The sequence below is a fragment of the Seriola lalandi genome, unplaced genomic scaffold, assembly GCF_002814215.2.
Source record: "Seriola lalandi dorsalis isolate HSWRI2012SDOR001 ecotype SW California unplaced genomic scaffold, Sedor1 jcf7180002054685, whole genome shotgun sequence".
In the NCBI taxonomy this organism is placed as follows: domain Eukaryota; kingdom Metazoa; phylum Chordata; class Actinopteri; order Carangiformes; family Carangidae; genus Seriola; species Seriola lalandi.
In genome coordinates this window covers 679,182-704,533 of record NW_019525238.1, presented here as the reverse complement: position 1 = coordinate 704,533, position 25,352 = coordinate 679,182, and the positions used below count along the sequence as shown (strand labels likewise).

General features: G+C 39.8%; 3 protein-coding genes across 9 annotated transcripts; 2 read left to right on the top strand and 1 right to left on the bottom strand.

Annotated features, from left to right (window-relative positions):
• The first annotated feature begins 69 nt into the window (after positions 1–69).
• On the top strand, positions 70–5,914 carry LOC111667193 (NACHT, LRR and PYD domains-containing protein 3). Its single transcript, XM_023422818.2, has 9 exons — positions 70–1,550; positions 1,740–3,345; positions 3,440–3,601; positions 3,726–3,899; positions 4,008–4,181; positions 4,635–4,808; positions 4,906–5,079; positions 5,168–5,335; positions 5,445–5,914. Exons 2-9 carry the CDS (start codon positions 1,751–1,753, stop codon positions 5,512–5,514), a joined length of 2,691 nt encoding a protein of 896 aa, XP_023278586.1. The 5' UTR covers positions 70–1,550; positions 1,740–1,750; the 3' UTR covers positions 5,515–5,914.
• Positions 5,761–12,909, bottom strand: LOC111667195 (ceramide synthase 5-like). The gene is made up of 10 exons (XM_023422822.2): positions 12,734–12,909; positions 11,320–11,422; positions 10,992–11,122; positions 10,794–10,851; positions 9,310–9,360; positions 9,080–9,172; positions 8,452–8,580; positions 8,028–8,134; positions 7,324–7,480; positions 5,761–6,622 (listed from the first exon to the last, which is right to left on the bottom strand). The coding sequence occupies exons 1-10, from the start codon at positions 12,907–12,909 to the stop codon at positions 6,479–6,481; spliced, it is 1,149 nt and encodes a 382-aa protein (XP_023278590.1). The 3' UTR covers positions 5,761–6,478.
• Positions 12,910–12,962: 53 nt separating this feature from the next.
• On the top strand, positions 12,963–24,566 carry slmapb (sarcolemma associated protein b). 7 transcript variants are annotated; one of them, XM_023422820.2, is made up of 11 exons: positions 12,978–13,095; positions 15,503–15,578; positions 15,895–15,954; positions 18,069–18,197; positions 18,286–18,360; positions 18,503–18,805; positions 19,222–19,492; positions 19,663–19,834; positions 22,076–22,210; positions 22,675–22,762; positions 23,165–24,566. In XM_023422820.2, the coding sequence occupies exons 3-10, from the start codon at positions 15,903–15,905 to the stop codon at positions 22,756–22,758; spliced, it is 1,221 nt and encodes a 406-aa protein (XP_023278588.1). In that variant the 5' UTR covers positions 12,978–13,095; positions 15,503–15,578; positions 15,895–15,902; the 3' UTR covers positions 22,759–22,762; positions 23,165–24,566. The 7 variants fall into 7 exon arrangements, with proteins under 7 accessions (XP_087034484.1, XP_023278588.1, XP_087034483.1 ...); XM_087178357.1 differs by lacking the exon at positions 12,978–13,095 and adding an exon at positions 13,165–13,403; XM_087178356.1 differs by lacking the exon at positions 12,978–13,095 and adding an exon at positions 13,165–13,403 and having other exon boundaries at positions 15,130–15,578.
• The last annotated feature ends 786 nt before the right edge of the window (positions 24,567–25,352 follow it).

Below are 25,352 nucleotides of genomic sequence, written 5' to 3'. Positions count from 1 at the left end.
CCACCTCTGTCAAAGCATGCTGCAAAATTTGGCCACAACTGCTGATGTGACACTGAACAAAAGAACTGGAGAATGGATAATAATAGATGATAATTAGATCCTTGGTGTTGACCAAGCAGAGCCAACTTTTGCATAAATCAGACTTTATATAATACAAATCCAGTAAAGACCATAGAGTAGACAACTCAGCCAAAACCCTGGAAAAGAAATACATTGCTGCTCTTTAGTGCTCGCTGAGAGAAACTACAGCTCATTTTACTCTGAAGCAGATGAATCCAACAACATCAGACTGCCCTCTGACCCATGAAACTTTAAAAAGTATGATTTATATTTTGTATTTTGAGATTTTATTTTCATTCAGAAAGGTGATCATCAGTCACTCTGATTCACTATTTGAAAGACAGGTCATTTACAACATATTAACTCAGATGTGTGTTTTTTTTTCAGTGGTGGAAGAAGTACTCAGATCTCTTACTTAAGTAGAAGTATCAGTACCACAGTGTATAGGGTATTCTGTCCAGCATTCAAAAAGTCACTTATGTAAAAGTATCTAAGCATTACCACCACTAACTAGAAAAATGGGTGAGTGCAAATTATACAATCAGGGGAGTCAACTTTTTCTCTGGGGCAAAAGGAACCCAGTACAACATACTTAGAATAACTTGCTTGTTTAACTAAAGCTGTTAAACAAGCAGTTTAAATAAATGTAGTGGAGTAGAAAGTACAATATTTCCTGTCATGTGGCATTTGACTGACCATTTGACTCAGTCAGTCATAATTCGAACACTGCATCAAAATGTACTTAATGCTAACTAAGTACTACTACTAAGTACTAAAGCTAAACATACTCATCATGCAGAATTGTTCAATTCAGAAGAATTGTAAATGAGTCTATATTATTGAATTACAATTATTTATGTATTAATGTATATAATCACTTTGATATTGCAGCTGATAAAGATGGGGTTAATTTTAACTATATCATTTACTGCTGCATATCTTAATCTATAATAATACATTATTTGTTGATCCTATTTCGTATTAATAATTTGGATCTGCAGAGTAAAGTGGAGAACTAAGTGAAACGTTTCCCTCTAAGATGTTGTGGAGTAGGAAGTATCATAAAATGGAATTGCAAAAGTAAAACAGAAGTAAATTAAACTTTTGTACAGCACTTGTAGTGTAGTAGTTACTCAGTGATTTTCCACCACTGATTTTTTCCCCTACCTATAACTGTATGTAGGAGTTTTTTTAAAACAGCTGCCCAGTGTTATTGCTTGCAGGATATTTTCAAACTGACTCTTGTTGGGATAGTTGAGATAGCAGTTTAGTTGCGGCGCGCCTTGTTGTGCCTGTAAGGCTTCTCTCAGGGTATTAATCACACTTCTTCTCTTCCGGTCTTGCCACTCGCGGTTCAACGGTGGGAAATTGTTGTAATTTCATTGTAGGCGTAACCTCTGTCTTCATAACAGAAATCTGTCTGCAATCTAAAGATGTGCCTTTCTTAACAACACGTTGTCTCATTGTTTTCCAGCAGCACCTCGTCTAAGGTAAACACACTTTCCTCTGCACATTGTAATTTTTTAAAACACTAAATTGTTCAGTATGTTATGACATGTAGGTGCAGCCTTCAAAGTAGTTAGGCAGAGTTTATTACACTGTTTGCAGACATGAATGAAATGTTCCCTGCATGCCGCCGGAACTGTGAATTATATTTTATGTATTCACATTCTCAACAGGGACTTACACAATGGACAAAAACACTGTTCTGACTCATATCCTGAAGCCAAATGGCATGTCAACACTCCTCGGTGGAGAGCTGCCTGTCAGTGTGATAAACAACAATAAGTACATATCCCAGCTGACTCCTGAAGCCCCGCTGACAGATGGAAATGTAGACGACAACTTGTCCTCCCTTGATCATGCCATCCTCGCCACTCTGTCAGGTGAAATCAGGACTGTGATACTGATGGGTGCAGAAGGCTCGGGTAAAACCACTGCACTGGAGAAGCTAGTTGTGGATTGGGCCAGAGGTGAACACCTTCAAAATTTTTCTTATGTCTTCTATTTCCGGCTGAGGGAGATAATTTCTCTCGAAGGCATGCTGTCATTGGAGACATTAATGCAACACCATCACAGTCATATCTCCTCTGAGTCCATGCCCCGAGTTCTGCAGAAGCCTGAGGATGTGTTGTTTGTTTTTGATGATCTGGATCAATACAAACTTAACCTGGACCCCTCAGTCCACACCCTCTGCTCTGACCCCAGCCAGGCAGTCTCAGTGTCCTGTCTGATAGCCAGTCTGCTTCACGGATCACTGCTGAAAGGAGCTGCCTTTATGATGGCAACCAGGCCGACTGGATGTCTGACATGCCTGAGTGGCACCCGGGTGGAAGTGTTGGGGTTTCTGAAGCCCCAAAGAGAGGCTTATTTTAACGGGTTCTTTACTGACCCAGTTGCTGCCAATAAAGCCCTGATGCACATGGAAAAGACTCTAGGTTTTTATGATTTCTGTACCTCTCCTAGATTCTGTTGGACAGTTTGCTCTATTTACAAGACTCTGATGAATGCTGGAGCAAAACTTCCTGAAACATTATCTCAGTTGTTTGTGGATATCCTGGTTCACCTGATTCAGCCACTCTCGCTGGACAAGGCCTGCAACAGAGAACTGGTGCTGGCCCTTGGCAGGATGGCTTCTCATTGCTCTCTTGGCCAACATTTGAGCTGCACCAAAGAGGAACTTGATTCCTTTGGTTTGCAACGATTTATTGCATCAGTTGGTGTTTTCTTGCAAGTAGATGGTGACCTGGAGTCAGACACATGTGTTTTCTCTTTCACCTCCCAGCTGATGCAAGAGTTCATCTTAGCTGTGTCTTTCTTTTTGGACAAGTCAACATCTGAGGGAGTGGAGAAGATGTTGGAAGAGCACAAAGGTCATGCAAAATTTCTAGATCTCTTCTTGTCAGGGCTCTCAGAGCCAATTCAGTACAGACCACTGGAGACCCTGCTGGGGGAGTTAAACCCAGACCAGGTCATGAATTTCAAAAGTTGGTTTAAAAGCAGCTCAGAGGAAACACTGAAGGGATTTTTCAAAGACAGGCACCACCGGTGCTTCCATCTGCTTCATCAAGCTCAAAATAAGAGTTTGGTGAAAGAGATCATCACCCCATCAGCACGAATAGGCATCAGCTATGGCGACCTGAGCCTCCAGGACTGTGTAGCTCTGAACTATGTCATCACGTGCCTTGGTGAGATGAAGCTGTTGAATCTGTACAGAACAAGGAATTTGACAGAGGAGCAAGCAGAAGTCCTGGCTCCAGCCATGAGCTTATCACACAAGATACTGTAAGTCATCGTAAAAATTTCATGTGTCGAGGCATCATTTAGTTCAGGTGTTTAGTGTGCCGTCTTATGTAAAATCTGGCTCCTTGTCCCACAGCTTGACAGACAGCTCCTTGAGCGCAGGGGCTGTACCTCACCTGGCTTCAGCTCTCAGCAGCGGACTCACCGAGAAGCTGGATATTACTCATACCCGCCTCGGAGAGGAAAAGTTTAAAATTCTCTGTGCTGGACTCAGGGACTGCAAACTGCACAACTTGAAGTAAGACTTGCTCAAGACATTCTTTTTAATTTGCTTAATTTATGCTAACAGCCATTTTTCAAAAGCAAAAAACATTCTGTTCAATCAATACATTCTTTGATATTTTGTTTTTTTATTTGCCTAGTCTTCAAGTATGCAGACTGACTGAGGCCAGCTGTGAAGATCTGGTGTTAGTGCTGACCTCAGCCGCCTCTCAGCTGTGTCTGTGTGATATAAGTTTTAATGAGATCGAGGACAAGGGCTTGATGAAACTGTGCAAAGCACTCCATAGTCCTCACTGCAGACTACAGCAGCTCTAGTATGTATTATCAAAAGTGCAGTATTATAATAAAAGTCTTTTATTTCGCCAGCCCTTAAATCATTGACTTGAAGGTTTGAAAAATGATTTTATTTTCTTTATTAAAAGCCTGCAAAGCTGTGAGTTGACTGCAGCATCCATGGAAGCTTTATCAGCGGCTTTGTGTTCTGGCAATTCAGAGCTGAGAGAATTGGGCCTAGCACGAAACACGATCGGTGACAGTGGAGTGGAGGCTTTGTGCAAGGCCCTGCAACACCGACTTTGTAAACTGCAAAGCCTCAAGTAAGTCTGTGTTTCAAGATGATAAAAATGCAGTCACTGCCTTTCCTTTGAAGTTCTACATGGTTTGCAAAAGTAAAAAATTCAAAAACCCTTTTAGTCACAGGCCAAAAACTACATTTCTGTTTTTCTAGCATATACCAGTCCCTCAGACTCGCTCATAAGCTTAAAATCTTTCTTTTCAGAATATTGTTTTTTTATTGTGTGTGTGTGTGTGTGTGTGAGTGTGTGAGTGTGAGAGAGAGAGAGATATGTTTGCCTAGAAAAAAAAAAGTTACTAAATGTATTTCATCAGAAAATATGATAGCTTATTAGAGTAACAGTAATCTAACTAAACAGTGACATGTGAGATAGCCTAGTTGGTTGAAGTGCAAGTCTCCCTTAAACAGTGGATAAATTAAATAAAAATGTTCTGCTACGTGTGACTTTTTACTTATGTATTATTTCTCCCTCTAGACTGTTTGATAATGAGCTGACGGGTGTGTGCTGTCCTCATTTGATGGAGTCATTGATGTCAGAGCACTGCGTCCTGTCAGAGCTGGATCTGTCAGTGAATGATTTGGGCCAGGAGGGTGTGCTGCTGCTCTGCCAAGCCCTCAGTCAACCCGGATGTCCAATGGAAAAACTCTGGTAGAGTCACTTTTTACTTTTTGGTAATAAAGTACCTTTCACGAATATTTGGTGAAATTCTGATAGCACCACCAGTGAAATCTGCTCCACCCTACAGGCTGCAACGATGTGAGTTAACCCAGACGGTCTTCAAGGAACTCGGCTCACTGCTTCGAAGTGGGAATTCGCAGCTTAAGTCCCTTTTTGTAGGTGTGAATCAAGTCGGAAACCAAGGGGTTAAACATCTTTGCGATGCTGTTGCACATCCAAACTGTCTGTTGGAAGAACTTGAGTGAGTTAACAAACACGCTCTTATACCTTTCACACCACATTGCAGTGTACACCACATGCAAATCTGTCTGCTTTCTCCTCCGTCATAGTGTTGAAATGACTGCTCTGACAGACAGCTGTGTTGAGGACTTGTGTGCTGCTGTAAGAGCCAGTAAGACTTTGAAGAACCTGGAACTGAGAAACAACTCTCTGACTGATGCTTCCGTCCCAGCCCTTATCCGAGTCATGGAGGACAGCCCCAACATGCAGGAGATGAAGTAAGCGTTAATCAATAAGGCAATTATAAACTACCGTGCGCCAGTATGTTTCACATAAAGCATTTTTGAAGCAGAATCTAACCACTGCATTTGTTTCTAACTCTTTCAGCCTGCAGTACAACGACATCAGTGAGGAGGCTATCAACATGTTGTCCGAGTGTGATAAAATAAGATACTGAAGAAGGTGGACTAGTCCATCCATCTCAGAGACTGCTGCGGGATCGCATACTGTATTGAGTGCTGCCATGTTATTATTAGAGCTGATGCACTGGGGAGTGAGAATTAGGTGCTTTTCTCTATCTTATGTGAAAGTAAGTTAAATATGTTTAGATTTTGAACTGTTGGTTGGACCAAACAGCCCTACTCATTATACAGTCAAGTTCACTATCTATAACATAATAAAGGTCCTTCAACACATTTATCACTAGATTTGATGCAATACATTTTTATTAAGAAGACTTTGGCATTTCTAAGCTTACAGGAGAGTAAGCAGTATATTCATTAAGGCAGTTGCAGTGATTTGTTGTACAGCTGTAAAATATATCAACAAATTCACAAATAAAATTTCTGTGTATAAAATGGGTTTGACAGTAGCGGTGCAAATATGCATTGTTACGCACTTGCTGCAATTTCAAATTTTGAGAACACACGCACACACACACACACACACGCACACACACATACACACATACACACATACACACATACACACGTCAAGTGTAGCTCTGTGGGCCAACTGTGAAAGTTCGACAGTTCATGTCAGTTAAAGAATTCTTTGGCTTCTAGTCCATTTCCGTTTCTGTAACCTGTACAAAGTGTTTACCTTCTCTCTCTGACTCCCTCTGAATGTCTCTCTTAATACCCCACCATTTCCTCACACACACACACATTTCTCTGTCTACTTCTATAAGCAAAAGGCAGGCGTAAACCTCACACAGTGTAAACCTGACACCACAGAAACACAGCTCTAAGTCTGTATTCCACACATGGAGTTGCCCTGTGTCCAGTCCTCTCTCCGTTTAACAACTCAGCAGAAAAAAAAAAAAAAAGAATGTCCTTTTGGTCAAGTGACGAGGCGGATCTCACAGGCACGCAGGAGGTGAATGAAGGCCACACTGGAAGTCAGTATCCTCTTCTTGGTACTCAGTGGTCATGAGTTTCTCCATTAAAGTTACCAGTGTGACTGCTGTCCTTTGTCTTTAGAGTCTGACTGGGATTTTTGCTGCAACTGGAATAAATCTCTTCGTCCGAGCTGCTCTCAACGTCACTGCGGTCGTCTTTTGACACCTGTAAAGTTAATCCACGTGACAGTTAAACTATTTGAACTTAGCAGAAATTTCAAACAAAAAAGTCTACAGCCACACTAGCAGCTCTGTGAGGCTATCAGTGTGCTAACATGCTAACATTGAAAATACTGATGCCCATAATGTTTACCACAGTCACCATCTTAGTGTAGTGTGTTAGCACTACTATTGGACAAAGTAAAGTTATTATAATTCATCCGGAACATGAATATCTACTAAATTAAATGGCAATCCAAGACATTTCACTCAAAACCACATATGTCGACCTGCCGGTAACCTTGGAGGAAATGCCAGGTGATCATCAATGGGAACCAGGAATTTCTGCACAAAACAGTTTATCAAGCAGAAGTGGTGATAATTTAATTTTGATTTGCAGATAGTACTTTGGAGATCACCAAAGTCACCCCCTGCAGTAGCATGGATATCTGTATCAAATCATTGGAATCCAACCAATAGTTGTTGGAATATTTCACTAAAAACCCAAAATGTCATCTTCATGCCAGCACTAAGGTAAAAAGTGAGGAAATTGCCAAAGTCAGTAGGTTTCATTCTCTGGGGACCAGATTTGTACAAATTGTCATGACAATCCATCTAATAGTTGTTGAGATATTTCAGTATGGACCAATGTCCCTGGAGCTGCTGTGGCTAAAAATTGTACTACACACAGAAGAGTACCAGACTAACCTTTCCCTTGAATATGGCTTTGATAGCAATACGAGTGATGAGGTAGAACCAGATGATGTGAAGAGTCTGCAGAACCAGCAGCAACCCATTGAACAGCCACCAGGCCTGGTACGGCCCAACAATCTCCCAGCTCTCAAACAGAACACTGTTAACAATCCTGCAACAAATACACACATATAGAGGTTACTGGATTTGTAAATATATATATATATATATATATATATATATATGTACATATATAATTTTGTATTTTAGTTTTAGGGGTTTTTCTATAATATATGTTTATACTATTATACTATTGTATGTTTTAGGTATAATCGATGCTGCCATTAAACAGCAGTTTTATTTGTCACATGCAAAGGTGCAATGTACAGTAAGTAAAGCAGTGAAATGAGGGTTGAACTCAGCACCAAGGTTGACTGTGCAAAACTGCAATATATACATTTTTTTTTATAGCCCAAGCCTACTTTACACTCATTTTACCTTTTAGGTTGTCAAATTTAAAGAGTAACCTTTCAAAGGAGACCACAATTATAACTGTAATCAAAATGATTGAAGAACAATAACCTTTGGATGTCCAGAAACAGGTTAACTATTAACTTGTTATCTATTTCAGTGTAAAATGGCTTCAAATAGTTAAACTTGTGACATATTCACAAAAGTATGTCATTTGATATGTAAAAGAAAACTCTTGTTACTCTCACCAGAAAGGATAGATGACAAGTCGAGTGAGGAAAAAGATTATGCTGAACACCACAAACAGGCCATCACATAGCCTCTGGTACTTGGCATAGTTGGCGAGTTTGGCTGCCTTGGGAAATAAATAAAAAATGAATGATTCACAGTGTTAAAATATGAAACCAAAATCTCAATGTTATCTTATCACTCTCATGTCAGTAGGAGATAGTTTTTTTTTTTTTTTTGTCAGACTGGTGGCAAAAGTAGCTCACAGTATAGTAGTATAATTTCCATGCTCACATGTTCCCAGCTGTGTTTACCTACATTTTGTGCAACAATGTGTGACTTTGCCTAGTGAAACCCAGAAAGCCCCTCAAATTTGCTTCTTGGAACGACTTTAAAAAAGAAAAAAAGAAAAAAAAAAAAGGTTGTAATCACTGAATTCTTTACCTCGAGGAAGATGTCGGATGCATCGTGCACACACATGGTCAAAGTGCCAGCTCTTAGCATGTTGTTGGCATAGGAGAATGTGATGAGGATAATGGTTGCCAGATGGTGGACAAGCATGATGATGAAATCCTGTCATCGGTGAAATGAAGAGAGATGACAGATGACGCACATGCTACTTACTCAGCCACTGGAAATTTACAAACTCATAAAATCTCCTGCAGGTAAATGAGATGAAGTCGCTAGTTGTATAATAATCCTCACTTGTTGGTCTTTGTACTTTCATCAAGACTGAAAGCAGCAACTGAAAGACACTGTGTCAATACTGGGATGATAGACTGATGTTAAGCTGTATGCAAGGAGTGTTGTATATATTAATTGCACTGCAGTATTTCACTGTCTAACCTGTTCCACGAGACCACATAATCACACGGTTACTCATCAGTGCTGGTAACAATAAGTGGTCTGACAGTTAGGCTTGTAAATGCATCATCAAAGACATTCAGAAAAATGGATATGAGACAAGGTGAATAAGAAAAACTGGCAAAACAGCTCTGTCAAGGGCGTTACGTATTCAGTGTTGCCATTGAGAGGCAGCACAATAGTGTTAGTGAAGTTGATGTTGACTCACCTTACGTTTAATGTCTGTGAACTGGGAAAACATCAGAGACCAATAGAAAGCCAGCTCAGCTACATAGTGGTTGTACTGGCCAGGGCTCAAAGGCTTCAGGGGGGGAGTGAAACAGAAACACCTTTAACAAATATGTAGCCATACTGGCCTGCACACATTACCGTGCTACCCTGATTAACGTAATTATATAGGCAGTTGAATAGGATTGTTCAGTTAATAAAAAAACAAACCTGAAAAGGATAGTTGTCCCAACATATTTTGGTATCCCACATCCAAGGCGACTGATTAAAACAGATAAATGTGCATATGATTAAAGGAGAGGTTTGCAGATTTTCCATGTCTGTATCAGATGCCAATATGAACATGTTAACAGATTTTGCTTTAATAATTCCTCCTGTTCATACTAGACTTTAGGGGATCCATTTCTAGTGTAATTGATAGGGAACAAAATGCACCTTCCTTGTTTTTTTTGTAAAAATGTTGTAAAAATCCTTTTCACTGTTTATCTGAAGCTAATAAAAGGCTTCACTGAGAGGCTTCAGGGGATACAGCCTTTGTCAATCACAGCCCAAAGTTATAAATATCAGAGAAGCCAGGTCACTAAGTACTTTTAAAAGAAAGAAAAAAACTTGTCTCTTGACCTTAGCTTTTAACTAGCTCTGAAATTTTGCACTTTACTCCGCACTTATGCACTGCTCAGCACTTCTTTTAAATTCAGCAGTCTGAGTTGGAGAAATGAAGGGGATATATTCTCTCTTTGCCTTACGATCCCTGAAGATCAACAAGGAAAACACTGTCCAGGGAGACATGCAACTTCTTTACCCACAAAAAAAAAAAATCAAACTTTGTGTAACTCTTGTTTGTCATGTCTCTATCCAAATTTTAACCTGAAAAAAATAAATGCAAACTAATGTCAGATGGGTCTCTGTAATCAATATTATAAAGAGTACAGTCCAGACCAGCTCTACACGAAAAGCGTGATTTGGCTCTATACAAATAGAGATTTACTTGACTTTCCATCCTGTATTTACTATTAGAAGCTGCACACATCAAGATAAACAGCTGATGGTACTGATTTTCCAGTTGGGTGCCATTAACCCATTGCAGAAGTAATGCTTAATGTTATGATGACAATAATTAATAGAGCGCCAGTCAAACCTCAAATGGTGGAAATCCGTGAAAATGTGATGGAAATATGGCATTAAATTAATTCCTCCACACATATCTGATGTTTTCATCTGCAGCTGTTTTCTCTCTCTTCAGTGGAAGCCAGAGTGACAAGCAAGTCACACGCTTCATGTATGTCAAGATTTATTTGCTAAGTCTGTTTCCATTGCTCTTTGTTGCATTTTGTTTTCATCAATACATCCACCTCAGGCAAGTGTAAAAATGTTTATGCAATGTTTGAACTTTTTTCAAAAGTCCATACTCAAAGTGAAAATGCGCACAAATGTAGATGGACTGAAACACAGTTATTGTGAAAGGTTTCGGAAGCCATCTTTTAATGGCTAGTATCAACAGGAGGAATGATTACATCCAAAGAAAACCTGTTTCGGTGTACATATAGGCACCTCACTTTTGTTTTAAGACACTCCTTTAAGCCCGTCTCTGATTTGATTAACAAACATGTTCACTTTTCAAGGTGAACGCTAAAGCTCTGTATCATGTCAGTGCATTTTGTACAAACGCATACAGTGTGCCATTTTAAACTCACCACCCACAAATGGCGAATGGCATAGATAAAAATCCCCAGGTAAAATGTAAATCGCCACCTGGAATGAAAGAGAAGAGTAGAATTGTCATGCCATGTCAAGCCATGTTATATTAACTTTTCTTAAATTGTTTTTACATGTGCTGTAGTACAAATTCACAGTGCACAGCAGTTTAGTAGGAACCTTTTCTAGGGACCTACATGCTCTCACAGAACTTTTTCTGCATACTGGGCCTGTCTTGGTTGCGACGGATGCGAAACCATCTCTGTATTTTCCGTACATCCCAGTCCAGCTGCTTGGACAGTCCCTCCAGTTGCCTCGTGTCTGGACACTAAGGACAACACATGAAAATTACAAATGACTTGCTCTCCATAGCCTCTACGATCATGTATGACTGTCACACTATAAGAGGTATTTACTGATCATATCATTATGTCTGCGGTGGTGTATTCCAGCGCAATAACATCAGTGTACCAGTGTGTAGAAGAACATTTAATGGACTACAGAACAGACATGGGCCTCATGTACCGCTTTGGACTGATACAGCCTCTCCAGGACAGCATTGGGCTGAGCTCGCCGAGGCACTCCCGCCTGAATCTGAAGTATGTGGGCACAGGGCTTGGCCACTAGCCTGTATACACACAGACGGAGGCAAAAAAAAGAAAAAAAGAGAAGGTGGGGGCAGGGAGGGGACACAGAGATGGTGGGGTATTAAGAGAGACATTCAGAGGGAGTCAGAGAGAGAAGGTAAACACTTTGTACAGGTTACAGAAACAAATGGACTAGAAGCCAAAGAATTCTTTAACTGACATGAACTGTCGAACTTTCACAGTTGGCCCACAGAGCTACATTTGACATGCATGTGTGTGTGTGTGTGTGTGTGTGTGTGTGTGTGTGTGTATCTAAGAGGGAGGGAACAAGAGCATAATAGAGCTATAGCAGAGACTGGGGAATGTAGCACCTAGTATAAACAGAGCATGATGACCTGTCATGTGAGAGTATGGGAGACAGAGACCTCTAACCAAAATACTGATGTGTGTCACAAGATCATCTGGTTAAGTTGACCAGTGTTCATGCTCAAACTCTGAGCCATTTATTACATCTCAATCTGACAACACCCCACTTATCTGGAAGAGTTTCCCCAACATGGAAAAAGACTGAATGAATAGAAGTACAGACTGGGCTTCGAGTTTCCCCTTCATTGGTGACTTTCCTCTATACTAAGCTATCCTCAGAAAGTTAGGCCCGTTTACACAACCTCGAAAGTAGCTGAACTTTGCTGTAAAAAGATGACTCTGTGCAGTTTTACATTTAGGACTTAGGAAAACTGCACAGACTGGTTGTAAAAGGCCAACAAGGAATTACACAGTACGATAACTTTATGGCACTTCTGTTTCTCCTCTGAACTATTCTTAGGGAACCTATCATTGCTGAGCAAGGTAAACATCAGGCCAATGGAGTCAGTTTCATGTGTCATCACCTCAAAGGAATGCCAACAGTGTTAAATAAGAGGCTGAGGCAACAACAGTGAATTCTTCCAGTTTTAGGATCTAAGAACAATTTTCTACTAAAAAAAAAAGAGCAAAACAGACCATATTTATGTGTCATATGTGGAGACAAAAGCTAAAACCGTCCCATCTATGAATCAAAGTGAGTTTGTTTAAAGGGAATTGCTTAATTTCATTACAACTATCTTTGTTGCTGGTTCTCTCTAGTGTCCAGATAGTTTAAAGTTTGATTCATGTATCCAAGATCATGGGCACATTTAAATTACCATATAGTAAGATTACAAGCATTAATTCTTTTTGTAGTGTTGTTGTTTTCTTTATGAACAACAAATGAATCTGAGCCTAGTTCTCTCAGCTGTACACTCACACAGAGCAGGCACACAAATGTAGGAGAGACTACGGTAACATTTACAACAAACAGGAGTCTGATTTACCTTTCAAAAATCAGCCTGAGTAGAAAAACACCGACAGCCAGCGGCAGGGCGTACAGTATGTGTCCCATTCGGGGATACTCCATTCCAGGTGGTGGATGCTCCAGGTCCGCCCATGAGACATTTTCGGGAAGCCAGAATCTCTCACTCCAAATCCAGGCCGAAATAGAGGAAGTCATCGGGGGAACAGCAAACAGTCGAAGTCAGCAGAAGCAGGAAAAGAAAGAGTCAAATCCAAACCGAGGAAGTTTAGTTGTCGGACATCTGGCGTGTTGGTTTTAACGAAGAGGAAAACCTTTGCAGTGATGTCCACACCTCCTCCCTACAACAACATACGATCTAAGCATCACTTCTGGTTGACTCCTGTGAGTAACTACACGAACCGCTAGCATGACACGTAAGGACTGAAAGGCACACCCACCACACTGATTAGGCAACTTTCAGAGAAGTTTTCCACTGGAAGGAGCAACACACTACTGCTTCCTTGACTGTAGTGTGTGGGTCTGCGTCTGCAGCTTCACATGGCGTCCCCAAAGTGCAGCTAAGTCAAAGGTAGTTAACTTTAGCTAATGTTAACTGACAAATACACACCTCCAATTTATAATTAGCCAAGGCGAGTTAGCCATTACGGCCAATTAACAAAAACATAATCATATTCGGGAGTTGTTTGTTGGTAAGTTACGGCAGCTGAAACACCTTTTCTAAATGTTTAGATACATGTTGCTCTGTAACTCACTATTAAATACATTTTAGAGTAATATTAGGTAACGACCGTTAACGTTAGCTAACGTCAACTGATAACACCTCCAGTTTACAATTAGCCAATGCTAGTTAGCCATTACAGCCAATTAACACTAATATAACCGTACTTCAGAGTTGTTGAGTGGTGGGAATCAGCTTGCTTCTTTAACAACCCAACTAAATAAACAGTGCCACTGTGATGAAGATCTAGATAACTTAAGTTGATAGATAACACTAGTTGAGATAAATTCTAAATACTATATATGCCAATGCCACTGGTGTCTGCCTAAGTAAATTTTCTTTGGGCTTTCATGGTACCATAACATGTAGTGAAAGCATATAATCATTTTAATATATAATTTTACTTAATTTAGTTAGAATTTCTGTTGCAGAGCTTTATGTTAGAGAGGTCAGTGAATCTTCCACCTATAAAATGTCTTTAAAATCGGTGTATGTGGGTTTACCCTTCACTTGTCTGTCTTGTGAACATTTATTGTGAGTTTGTTAAGAATCTTAATCACCTTAACTGATGATAGGCTGTTCAGGCTGAGTAGAGGGTTAGAATGGTTGATTATTGACTCAATAAATGTCAATGATTTGCAACTTGATATCTTAAACCTTTACCTCATTATCAACTTGCTCAACCGAAGTTAATGTCTCAGGCTAGAATCTGGCCACACAGCAAAATGCAAAGTCATTAAGATAGGTCTCCTCTTGACACAGACTGATTTGCACTTTTTGAGTATAGTATGGCATTTTTTCAATTATTTTATCAATGTATATTAAGTATGCGCTGATCTGGAAAAACAGTTCACTTGAGAGCTGTTCATACCTCGTACCATTGAGCCTGTAGCATTAGTATTTTGATTATGACACATATCATCATTCATGATATGGGACTGCACAGCATTAAATAAGAAGGTGAGCTGGTGTCAGAAAAATCAGTCAGCTTTTGTAGCTCACAGTGTAAGATGAAATTAAGTTGAAAAATCTTAAATTAAAGGTGAGTGTCCTCTAAAACATGCCTCACCCTTTTTAAACCTGCATCAGACTTGCAAGTCTGTGTGTGAAAAGGGGATTTAAATATCACTTTGAAAATTAATCATCAGCTAGTTACATAATTTATTAATTATTTTTTGTCATTTTTCAAGCAGAAAAAGGTAAATTGCTGGTTCTGGCCTCTTAGTGTAAGGATTTAAAGCTTTGCTTTGTTATATCTGTTGGTTTTGGACTGTTTGTTGAATACAAAGGGATATTTGAAAACATCTCTTTGTGCTAACCAATTTTCCACTATTCTCTGACATTTTATAGCCCAATCAAGAAAATAATCAATAGATTAATCAATAATGAAATCAATCATTAGTTGCAACCCTACATATTTTTCAATATAGGCCACTGTTTTCTTTCATTATCTAGGCTAAGCGTGGCATTTTATAGTGCAATACAAATAAGTTAAACAATATACAGTTTGTCCCTGTATTAGTTAACTATAACTTCAGGATGACATGTTGATCTAACCTTGACGGCCAGTTAATCGTCAACTTAAAAAGAGAAAAGAGCGGCCTAGACTAGAGGGCAAAACAAAGGAGGAGGTGGATGCAGCACATACATGACACACATTCCCACACTAGCTGTCCCTCTTCTATGTCGTCCTGTAGATCTTTACATCAGTACCAACCGGCCAGAGAGCAGCTCAGATCCCTGAACAAAACCTCTCTGTGTCAGTATGCAGCTGCAGCTTCCGAGATGCCCTACTCGGATGCATGACCTAGTGTTGAGGGGCTGTGGACTTCAGCCTCAAAATAGGGGGGTCAAGTTTTTTAAGACATTGATCTGAGTTACCTTTAGTGTAGCATTTTAACCACACTCCAAGTATTTGTGCATTTATTTCAAGCAGTTGTTTGTCTTTACTGGCTTCAGTCCAACGATATAGCAGGCAGGTCTTGTACACAGTGTTTGTCATCCCCTCGGTGCCCCCCTCCCCTTTCACTGCTTGGACTGCTCCATTTCGCATCTGAAAATATCTGATAGTTGGAGAAGAGTTCTTCATGTCAGGGACTGCTGTAGCCTCAGCACAAAGAGTACTGTAGCTCCTGGATCACATAAGGTAATATTTCCTGCTAAGTTTTATTTTTAACCTTTTATTAGCACATTTTCTGTGACCTAGTTCTAAAAGGAAAATTTTCAGCAGCTATGCAGATGCCTCTTCCAGAAGTACTTGTTTTGTTTTCTCAGATGAGCATGCATTTTTGTGTTTACCTTTCAAAAATGACTCAGATTCTTAACAAATAACGACAGTAATAGTCATGATCATTTTAGTTAAGGTATATATCCAAAATATATATTATTTGGCAACATTAGCTCTTGATTTGTTGTTATGTATGTGTTGTCTATTCACATGATTTTTTTTTTTTTTTTTACAGTTAAGCAAATGGACGAGAAAGAGTTGAGTGATCCCCTGAATAATGTATCACTGATTAAAGGTAAACAAACTATTATTATTCTTTTTTTAAATGGACAGACAGAATTGAAGTGAATGACTTGACATTGTTTTGCTCTTGAAATGGCTCTTACCTGACACAGCATATCTTACTAACTGACAGTGTGAGGAGAGAAAAAAGCATGAGTCACAGTTGAAACGAGTGTCTGGACCTGTGAAGACAGTTTGGCTTTGGAGCTTACAGTGCTATAGATGGCCTTGTTTTAGAGGGTGATTTCTCTAGTGTCAACAGCTTATTAGAAGATGGAATCTCTTTACACAGAGGGCACATCAGCTGACTAATGTGTGTTAGCTGTGACATTTAAGGACACTGATCAAAATAAAATCCAGGGGATAATGAAGTGAGTGCAATACAGAGAACATAAAAATCAACTGTGTATGACTCAGACAGTATCTGCAAGCATGTTAGTGAATGAATCAATTTTGCATGATGAATGAATTTGTAATGCTACACTGCACAGTACATAGGGAGCACAAAGCAAACAGTGTCCTCACGACAACAGTAGCTCAGTCATTTGATGAGGGTATCTCTCAGTTTCTGTCACATACAGCACATTTTGGAGGTGTTTGTGGCTGAGACTCAATATCACCTCCCAGCCATTTGATTAGCAGTTTTATAGAGACTCATTGAATACTGGAGACCTTCAGTGCGAGCAGCGCTAACCCTCGGAATGCTGTCACATTCATTGGGAAGGAAACCGACAGCAGGAAAGATGGACCATGATGGCTCTAGCCTTCAGCACTTGAGCTAAAAAAAGACATTCTCCTACAATTTTTTCTGTCGTCACTTGAGGCAGTGTGATGCTCAATATCCCCAACTAGTCAGAGAGGTATTTTTACCCAAAGACTAATCGCATTATCACTTTGTCAGGTGTCATTCTGTGACACTAAGACATGATGGCTCTAATAACTTATGTTACTAAAGATAACACGTTGGATGCCCTCATCTGAGGTGCTCTTTTCAGAGGACATTCTTCTTTCACACAAACTGGACTGAGATGGTTCTACTTACAGGGAGCCCACTCACATTCTGAGTCTCACTCATGCATATGCATGCATGAAGGAACACACAACCTCATACACACATGCAGGACATAGCACTGCCCGCCCATCCTTTGTCTGGCACACAGCTGGGTGGTCATGTGTTTGAGTCAGAGGGTGCCACCAGCCTCCAGCAGTCGCTTCATACCCGTTAATTTTAGTGGCATTTATCAATGCCATCTGGTGGCACTATTAAACAATTCAATTTATTTTAGTTGTATAGTGCCAGATCACAACAGAAGTTATAAACAGTATGTGAGTGTGTGTGTTTGTACAGTGTCTTTATTCAGCCAAGTGTGCTAGACGCAGTGAAATCACAGTTTGCAAAACAAATGCAGCATTTCATGGCAGCCTCACTCCTCTAATGTGTCCATTTATGGTGCACATGCGTGACCTGTCTCAACTGTTTTTTTTTTGTTTTGTTTTTTCTGCCTCTGCCAAATGCTCAGTCTGAGATGAGGTCATCTCTTTTCCTAGCCATGGTAGATTAGGGGATCAAGATATTCAGTGGGCTTTTGCAAAGACCAAGTATTTGTGGAGCTTGTTTCCTCTTCTAGGAAACACAACAGACCCCTGGCAACCCTGGCAAGTCCATTCCCTTTGTGTATTGTTTACAGTAACTTGCTGTTAACAAGCAATGCAGACGTGCCAGAGATTCATATGTCACTGGGGTAATGGACAATTTGGAAGGAAAGCGTGGATAAAAAATGCAGATAATGCAGTTGTGTCTATTTCTGGGTTGGTAATTAGTTTATGTAATAGGCCTATTTTAATATCTTGGGAAATCATCTAACATGCCAGCCCTGGTTAAATATTTGGGACTGAAGCAAAATTAATATAGTGGAACTCTGAGTTATCCTTCTATTTTTATAGTATTGAATTGCCATCATTATTGCCTGATGTATCATGGTTTAAACTTTACTTTCTAATGTTTCTGTATGCACTCCAGTGATTTGGTAGGAAGTTAATCTCTGCTCTTTCAGCTAGATACTCTCATGTTAGGAGAATGGATCTTCTAGCTTGGGTAATCATTTTTGTTCTGTATTTCATTCTCAGATGATCTGACAAGGTCAAACATGGGGTCCTCTGGTGACTCAGAAAAAATTATCCAGCGTTTGAATGATGAACTTCGAGAAGCCCAGGACGTAGCTAATACTGAGAAACACAAATGCATGGAACTACAAGGTAACATTCTGTTCTCTCCACTTTACCCACAAATACATGAGATAAATGAATAAATAAAATAATAAATAAACGCGATTATATTTTGCAGGTATCCTGGAGGAAGAGAGAAAGGAAAATAAACAACAAGCTGATGAATCTGCAAAACAGATAAAGCTTCTTCAAGGTATATTTCTGTGTTGTATGAAGCCACCTGCTCTTGCTTACAACTGATGGATTGGAGAGTAAACTGGCTGAATTGTACCGCTATCTTGTCCAAGTAAACATGTCAACACAAATAATTAAAATACTGACCCTGGTTCGGACAGGCCAGCTGCGGCAGCTCCAAGATGAAATGGGCATTCTCAGAGGGCAGATAGATGTTTCCTCCAGTTCACGCGACGAGCTACAAAGTGCACGTGATGAAGTGAAGTCACTGAAACGTGCCCTGGAGTCAGCCACTGCTGAGCGGGACCGTGATGTCTCTGCTATCCAGACTAACCTGGCAACCGTCTCGACGGATCTGGATAAGTGGCGTCAGACTGCCAACAAATACGAGCATGAGATTGACAACCTACAGCGTGACCTTCAGCAGCAGAGCAAGCAGTGGCAAAAAACTGCAGAGATACAAGGTACTACATGGTGCACGTACACATATTTATACCAACTATGAGGACAATAAAGTGATTGTATCACTGGTACAATAATTATGGTCATAGTGTTATTTAATTTAGTCATAAAGTGAAAGGTATTTTCCCTAGCTAGGAAGTTCTCTCAGTTTTTCTTAATATTTACAAATTACAAAACAATATGATTTGCCTAAATAGGATTAGATTGTGGGGTTGCCACTGTGAATGAGAGAGCTTTGTAGCTGCGTTCTCTGCTCAAGAAAATTGTTTAATGGCCACATGATTTGAAATATGTCTTCATGTACACTAGCCTGTTCAAGCTCAGAGAAAATGTTGAAAGATATTATTATAAACGTGATTATTTTCACTTTATCTGTAAGCTAATTAAGAACAGAGCATCTGCTTTTTTTCCCTCACAGCTAGTGAGCTGCAGTCCATGCAGGTGGAGTGTAATGGCCTTCAGAAGGAATGTTCTGTCCTGCGATCTGAGAAACAGGACATTGTGAATAAGCACCAGAAGGAAAGGAGCAGTCTGCAAAGTGAATGTGCTTCCCTCAGGGCTGAGAAGGAGGAACTCCTCAAGACTTACCAGAAAGACAAGGGCAACCTGCAGAGTGAATGTGCAGCACTGCGCTCTGAGAAAGAGGCAGTGCTGCAGAAGCAGCAGCAGCTGGAGAAGGACCTTTCCAGGTCAGTGAGCAATATTACCACAAATTCAGCTTCACCCCCACCTTTGTGCTCCGTCTGTCTCGTTTGCTTGACTCTGCTCCAACATCTTTTGCTCTACAGTGCATATATACATACTCCTATGTTTGTGATCCTCCACCTATTGAACTCAGTGTTGTTTTTTTTACTAATAGTTCACGTGCCCAGAATGCTGAACTGAGCAACAGCCTCAAAGCCCTAGAGAGATCCCAGCAGGAGCTGGAGAAGAGGCTCGCATCCCTGCAGCTCCAGCACCAGCAGGATAGCACCAAGTTGCAAACCCAACTGGATGAGGCAGACAGTCGCAGCAAGGCTCTGCAGAGAGAGGTATGCTCTCAAAATAAAAGGATATTATCCTGAGTGAGCTAGGCCCTTATTTGACAAGCCTCTCACAATCACTTCTAAGAATTACATCTAATATCATCAATCTTAGACCTGACAGTTACTGAAGACCCGGTATATCATGGATGCTTTTCACTCACATTGTTCAATCCTGTTACCTGCTGGCGACATTATGGCTTGCACTTTACTTGGGCTTTCACACATAAATGAAGCCCGAAGTGATGTGTTAGGCTTGAAATCTATTTTATTCTATGTCCGCACGCAAGTACATGATTGTGTATTGATCTGTGAGTTGAGTCAAAACAATCCTGAGTGCACAGCGATTGAATGGATCCAGTGTAAACACTGCCAGAGGACTGCAGCTGCTGCTGGTTTGCTGCTGACCATACTGCTTTACACAGCTAATGTTGACAAGGTGTTACAGTATTTATGAAACTTCCTACATGCACTCTCAGTGAAGGGTAGAGGTTTTCCTTTGAGAGCAACATACAGAACCATCAAATGAAATGAACTTTTTTGTTTTGTTGCAGTTGCGGTATGGATTCACCAAAATACAGATGGATACAGTAATTTGATGCAAGAAAAACAAAATTAAATACAGAAAACAGCAACACTTGTATGACTACTCCCCCAAGATTAAAGGTCAAAAATACATTTAGAAAATGTATTTAGTGTACAGTAAAACAGATTGCAGATTTTGCTGTACATGTGTACTGTTCACACAGACTATTTAGCCACAACATAAGTGATCAAGTATGAATAACCTCTATATATATATATATATATATATATTTTTTTTTTTTTTTTTTTTTTTTTTTGATACAATGGTATCGCTCCATTTAGGGTTTATTCTTTTTTTGTGCTTGTATTATTCATTATTGCCTGACAGTAAGGCGTTCTAAGAAATCACCAAATAGTTTTAAAGTTTTTTCTTAATTTTTCTTACCATTGCTATTGGTGGTAAAATTGCTTAATTTGCATGGTAGTTGAGGACAAGAGGAAATTACTCATTTTTTCTAAGAAAGCTGATAAAATGCTGTTACTCCAATGCGTAAAACAGTACCAAGCAGGCCTAGGTGAAACTCAAAGCATTTTGGCTGAAATAGGACTGTCTTTCTCCTCAAAAACAATAAGTAAACGCCCTGATCCTTTATCTGTCCATTTGGCCCCTGGCTGCTGTTTCACTGGTATGTAGAGTCTTATGTTGTTTTTGTAATTTATTTGCCTGTATACATGATTTGATATCGTAGCCGAGCTTAAAATCAGTTCCAATGTCATAAGATTAAAGTTTAATTTACAAATGGTGGGCATTTAGGACTTGAGGCTATGTTGCCAAACATTTAGATGACTAACAGACGGACAGCAGATCTCTGTGGTCATCTACTCCAGTTTTCTTTTGCTGTTTTCAACACCTGGAGACTAAGTTAGACAACAGCTTTCTCTCATAAGCCTCTCATATAAAAGTGGGCTAAGTATGCGTCACTGGGTATTTTGAGCCAGTTAGGACTGATTTTCTATTTTGAGACAACTGATAAAGACAGACCCTGAACCAGTCACCCTCTGTAATTTTCACTGATGGAGTCACCCAGCCCAGGAGAAAGAGGCAGCCAACACAGCTGAATGTTGAAGTCGACATAGCATTTACAATACTGACCACAGGTTCAAGCACTGGTTAATTTGCTGGAATAAGGACCTTACAAAATAAAGTGATACTATAAGATTTGGACTATTAAGCGGAAAGGGCAGCAACTTCAGTTTGAAAACATTTTCAACCACCCGCTTAGGAACGGCCCCCTTAGCTAGTGAGATAGTGATTCTAAACAAATCTGCCGCACCATTTACATGACTATGAAATGAATTCAAAGCAGCCTGCTGGCTGGATGGGGATCACTCGCTGCTCTGACACTGTGACAAGATGGGCAGTGATATATAGAAGAAAGCAGAGATGAAGTCATTTTTGACCACAAGTCATTCATCCCAAAGTGGTGTTGCACTTTAGTCATTGAATGAAAGTGGAAACTGAGAGGTCTTACAGTTGTCTTTATGAAGGGTACACTACGCTCACCCTGATTAGCTAAATGTATACAAAATTCAGCAGTATGCTGCTGGGCAGGACGTTCAGCAGTACCCAGATTAACAATACATTACAATGAAGTAACTGATGAATCTATGTGTTTAGTTTAAATTGATTTTTTTATAATAATAGTAACATGATTTGCTTTGCAGTATGAGGAGGCTAAGACAGAGCTGTCAGACCTAAAGGAAAAGTATGAGAAGACTGAGCAGGAGAAACAGTTGCTCACAGATGAACTTGAGGGATGCAAAGCCAACATGAAGGAATTACAGGAGAAAGGAACAAAGGTGAGTGATTATCTAACACTCAACACAAACAAAAATACATCGTTTGACAAATTATATATGCAGAGTAGCATAAAGTGTAGAAATAATAACGGCACCATAGCTTTTGTTTTCATAGGAAGCAAACATCAGCAGTTGTATTGGTTTTGGGAGCTTGAAATTGCTTGCTTCAGATTTAGCAACATTGTTCTAAACATGTTTTGATTTTGTGCAATGTCTTAAGGCGTAAAAGGTGAATCTTTATTGAGATTCACAATATTTTTTTTAACCTCAGCACACCTGCTCCCTTCTACTCATCCACTGTCTTTTACTGTTGCTTTTAGACATTGACATGTGTGACATTGAGATTTGTATACGCATCAATTATAGACACAGACTACTGACTGAGGAGTTTATTAATAAAGCTACGCCCAACTAAAGTATGTCCCATTGCAGTTGATTACTATAATATCCCTTCCCTTCTGTAGACATCCCTATTGCTGCCTGTTCAAGCCATAGTCATCGGCCTTATCCTGGCTTTGCTGTATTGGTGCTTCGGCGCATTGTGGTAGTAAGGTACACATTACTCCTGTCAAGTCGGCCTACATCTTTCATTCTCATCAGTGTCTTTTAGATCATTGCATGACCTAATCAGGTTTTCCTCATTTCCCAGAATGCCTTCCTCTGGGGAAACTTCAAAAATTAACGTCTCAGAAATCTAACCTCTCTAATCATACAGTTCCAACATCTGACATCTGTTTGTCTTGTCTGGATGGCTAATGCTTAACAACTGTTTCTCTCAGTTGGCCTGGATGGGCTTATCTCTATCTTGAAAGAGCTGTTTTTAACTTGTGTTCTCTGTGTACTGCATTGGTCTCAATGGCAAACTCCCCCCTGTCAAAGCTTTGGCAATCCTTGGACGGGCAGTTTCATGTGGTGATGCTCATGTTTCCATTTCTGTGTCACCACTTGTTTCAGAAACCGTGGATGATCTGGGGACCTGTGGTTGCTGTGGCTCTAACAGCTGTGACTGCTGCTGTGCTCTTCAGGACCTGAGGGCAACTCATTCAAACAAACACAAATAAATCCGTATTTGTCATCAGATTTGTCCGCACTGAAACTGAAAAACTTGCCCCCTTATCATATCTGCACTATTAATTAGGAGGGCTCATACTTAACACTGTTTAGTTTTAAAGATGCTCTATTTTAGATGGCAGAGACGTTAATAAAAGAATGTCAGTTCTGTGTGCAAATGAATATGTTTGTTTGTATGTCTGTTCTGTGAAGCAGGGGTCATGTCATGTGGGTCATTTCTTTTCGGTTGCTATTTTGACTTATTGTCCATTAATGAATGTAAAGATACTCTTCACACTTAATTAATTCTAAATATATATGAGGATATTTTGGGGGTTTGAACCTTCCTAAATGTAACACATCTCTGTAATTGTCAGAATAATAAATATTATCACAATAATGTAGCCCCTAATCGAGTGCAAGTTGAATGCCCTAGATATATAACAATACATCAGTGGATGGTTGTGGCGGGCACCGCAAAGTAGGAATTTATATTGTAGTTTCTCAACAGAGCGTCATTAACAGAATCACAGCAACTCGCCCTGAGAGCCATTTCCATCACTGACAGGATCTTGTTCAGAACTGCACTATCCATCTCTTGTGTGTTTGTCTTCTACTTTCCTTCGGCCTTCTGCTTTTCATTGAATATGCATGATGATAAAATATTGAATTTATTTAGGACACTTTTTTGTGTCTGCACTAGTTGCCAGCCTCTCAAATTCAGTTGACATCTCAGCATTGCCTACTATTTCTGAACAGAGGAGGATAAAACGAAGAATTTATTACCCAACCTAACTTATTACCCAACATTGAAAACATGGACAAGGTTAAGTTAGGTGCAAGAGACAAATTATTGAACATGGCAATCAAATATAGACTGTGCAATATAACACAACACTACATTATTTAAATGCATGGTATTCTGTGATATTGTGTCGCATCTTACCAGTAGCGACCACAGGAAACTGGTGTGATACTTTAAATGTCATGGTTTTTGAAACTGATATTACACTCATCTGAACTTGTAAACAAGCCCAAACATTGATTTCGTATTCATTCAGTTTTCTATTGGTTAAATGTTTGCATGCATTATGAGTTTGGGAAAAATCTCAAATGTTATCATTGAATATATCTACTAAGTTGCTGTGTTTATGGTAATTTTGACTTTGTTTGATTCCCTGTAAATAAGTACAAAATCTATGTATTTTGTAAAGAGATGGAAAGGTATAGTTTCTTGGATTTAAAGTTTATGAATAATTGCTCTAAAATGTAAGAGTGACGTCAATTAAAGATCTTAAGCTCATAATTGCATGTTATAGTCATTGCATAAGCACAAAGTCACTGAAGCCACCAAGCTATGTTTAGATGAGGTTAGACCTCCTGTTACTGTAGGTTTTGCCTCTGAATCATCATATTGAGAACATTGTGACCTTGTATAGAGCAACACTCGCAGCATAGCTACAGTAAATCTAAGGTAAGTTGTGGGTATTGTCCACCCACATTATGACTTTTGTTAGTATATTAAGGAACAGGAAATGTATTTTGATAAATATTTTTGCTTCTACCCTCCAGACAAAATGATTTGTTATGTTAGTTCTCCCATCTCTTATCCCCTGTTTTGCAGATGATACTGAAAGAACCTTTTGATGCTGACAGCAGGGAGCACAGTGTTTTCCTCAAAGACAGATTTTCTCAAGTGAACACAGTGTGTACATCAGCTGGCAAACAATGGACCATGGAAGTGGACAGAGCAAATCCACAGTATACACAGTGGTACAGTGAACACATGCACTATGTGGCCAGACTTACTAGCATCCCGCAGTTTGACAAAATGAGAGAGAGTTTACGTCATCATTGGCTCTTTTAAAATGTTAAAGGGGCATGCCGGTCTTTTTTTTTTTACTGCATGGCTAGTATGTTTGTTCAGAGCCCCCTCCCTCCACACTTTTGTGACATCAGAATTCAGCAGGCATTGTCTCATGAATTCAGTAACTTTCCAAAATCAGTGATTTGACATTCACCCCCAGTTCACGCAGGGATTGGTCGGCTGTGCAGAGGTGTGAAAGGAGGCAGGGTCGGTACTCTGTTTTTC